General features: G+C 32.0%; 1 protein-coding gene across 1 annotated transcript in view; it reads right to left on the bottom strand.

Moving 5' to 3' along the window:
• Nucleotides 1-2,820, bottom strand: part of HGF (hepatocyte growth factor (hepapoietin A; scatter factor)) — a 69,286-nt gene that overhangs the window by 1,809 nt on the left and 64,657 nt on the right. Inside the window, exons 14-16 of the mRNA XM_012645098.1 lie at nucleotides 2,601-2,747; nucleotides 1,981-2,087; nucleotides 1,710-1,855 (exon numbers count right to left, since the gene is read on the bottom strand). Coding sequence (XP_012500552.1) covers nucleotides 1,710-1,855; nucleotides 1,981-2,087; nucleotides 2,601-2,747 — 400 coding nt within the window. The remainder of the gene's footprint in view (nucleotides 1-1,709; nucleotides 1,856-1,980; nucleotides 2,088-2,600; nucleotides 2,748-2,820) is intronic.

Here is a 2,820-nt window from a genome sequence, read left to right as displayed (position 1 = left end):
CTTTTGATGTCTTTATACGAAGAAGAGTGTTTAGGACTATCTTAATTTTCCCCCAACAGCAATGTGGTGAAATAAAACTAAACATTGCAAAATTTACTTTTGTGATGCACATGGAAAAAAGATAATCATTCACACTCCATGATGGAGAAAACCAAGGTGAGGGTGAAGTAGAAAATCAAACAGTAAGGGAAAATAGTGTATTATAAGAGACTTTGAGTAAACTATGCCAAATAGGTAATAAAACTGATTTTTGAACAAATGCACCAATGATTATGGATATGATTCTTCAAAGTGATTCACTTTGGAGACTTTCATTAAATATGATGTTATTGCTATTTTACAAACATTTGGGAGATTTCTTTTTCAAATTTCTTTCAGTGGTTACATTACTTTGATTTAAATGTCAGTGATACATATTAAAAAAACATTCTGGAGGATAAATGCATTTTTGACAAGTGGTAGAATCAAGTTGAAGTCAAGTCTTATCAATAAGAATAAAAGTAACAAATATGGGATAGAGGAATAAATATTTCAATGCAAAAGTATGTAAATGAAGAATGTGTCATTGATAAACCAGATTAAAGGCTATTCTTGAAAAGCAGTTGCCAAGCCATTTTTAGTAATGGCAATAGGGCTGACATTAGTACATAATTTCCTAGATGATCTCTAAGAATGAGCCTCACTCAAACTTTTGTGTTCAAGGGACTCCAATTGCTTTTAGAAAAAAATACAGATTTATTTATTTCTCCTAATAAATTTTCCCTTGTGGTAACGAACATGGTAATTCTGATTTACTGGAAAGGTACCAAATTTGAAACTGGTTATAAACTCATAATCTATTTGTAACTATACCATTTTAAAGCAGTTCTAAAAACTCTAATTTAGTAAACATTTTCTCTTCCTTTCGAGAATAAAATCTGAGGGCAAGGTATATAACGCATGCATTTCAATACATAGTTATGCTTCCTACTTAGGTCATGCATTTTCCTATGTATCAAAGAACACCTCTCTATTATTAAAATCATTTCATGCTTTGCTACACATAGTATTCCATAATCCCACAGTGCCAAGCCTTGGAGAACATGCCTCTCACATTCAAAATATATCTAAAATAACAGTTTAACAGTTTGTGTATGTAAAATAGGGATAGGAACACCACCAAGTTGAAATAACGGTTGCCTAACAAATGAAAATATCCAAGCTCTTAAAGTCATAAACTTTGACCTTGAGATTTTAAAAAATGAAATGTGTTTAAACACACACACACACGCAGACCAGCTTACCCAAAAACCCATTTAAAAGTTTAAAGCCAGGCATGCATCTCTTAATAGTATTATTAATGGAGTTTATTTATGGAGAATTTGGGAAGATCAGATAAATTTAAAAAAACATCAGAAAAATGCAAGCTATTTTATCAAACTGATTTGGATACCTAAATGTGAATAGTTTTCCCTTAGAGTTCTGGCTTTATTCATTTATTATTCTTTTGGTAGACAAATGTCATCGTAGTCTGTTGCTAATAAAGCATCGGTTGTCTTATTGTTTAAAGATATACTCAAGGATAACACAGAATTATTTTTCTCAATTTCTCTCTCCTAAAACAGGTTTGTAAACAATAATTTTGACTTGAGGAAAATAAATAGAAAAAAGTAAACATGAAAAGCTAAGTTATCAATCACATATTCCTTATGAAAGCACTTCCTTTTTACCTCGCATGGTCCTGATCCAATCTTTTCAGCCCCGGCACATATTTCTGACTCATTCAGAGTCACCTTTCCTTGATGATGCTGGCTGCACTTCTCATTTCCCATAATGTAGAGATGTGCTACTCGTAACAGACCATCAGAGTTGATCACTAGAATAGAGCAAAATAGAAACAGTAAATGAGTTCAGAGCAAGGTGAGAAAAAGAAGAAATAAGACAAATGTGGTCTTTTTTCAGTAAAATAAATATTGCCTCATCTTTCTAAAACCAGCTTACATCCGGTGTAGCCCCAGCCATAAACACTGCAAGTGGTCTTTTCAGGAATTGTGCATCCATAATTAGGTAAATCAATCGTACTAACAAAATCGTCCAGAACAGCAGGCCTGAAAAGAGAAAATACAATGGTAAATACTCTCCACTGGATTCGACACAAAATTAACATTAAAATGTAGTATTCATGTTTAATATGACATTAACAGAGAATGAATCTTGTTTCTTAAAAAACTGGAATGTCTAATATATAATGGCAAAATTTGGAATAGTAGTAGAGAAATGAATCATTTATTTGGTAATATTGAGTAAGTGTTTAATGATATTTTTTATTTTACATTTTAAAGTTATCAAATAACTGCTCACAAAGCTTTAGTTTTAAAGCAGACTGATTAGACTGTTGGCTCAACTTTATTCATTTTTGAAAATTTGCAAATACCTGTCTCTCTCTCTACACACACATACAGAGACCCATACACACGTATGTATACACACACATATATATGACATGTGACATATGCTTTTATAATAAATCTATATGAGAGAGGAAGAATAGCCACACGGCTGAGGAAAATGCTTCAACAATTTTAGGCTAGGTTAAAAATACAAAATCTAAAGTAACTAACCTAGCAAGCTTCAGTAAAACCAGATCTGATCCTTCAGGTCCATATACTAGCTGGGAAACATTGAGAACCTGTTTGCGTTTCTCATCTCCTCTTCCATGAACATCATGAATTCCGAGCCAAGCTTCATAATCTTTCAAGTCTTTGTTTCTAAGTAAAAAAGTTTAAATGTAAAATATAATTCCAAATTATGTAATATTATTTCTATAATATGAAAACTGGC

The sequence above is a fragment of the Propithecus coquereli genome, unplaced genomic scaffold, assembly GCF_000956105.1.
Source record: "Propithecus coquereli isolate 6110/MARCELLA unplaced genomic scaffold, Pcoq_1.0 Scaffold226, whole genome shotgun sequence".
Lineage (NCBI taxonomy): Eukaryota > Metazoa > Chordata > Mammalia > Primates > Indriidae > Propithecus > Propithecus coquereli.
The sequence above is the reverse complement of the archived record's forward strand: the minus strand, read 5'-3'. Positions and strand labels throughout refer to the sequence as shown.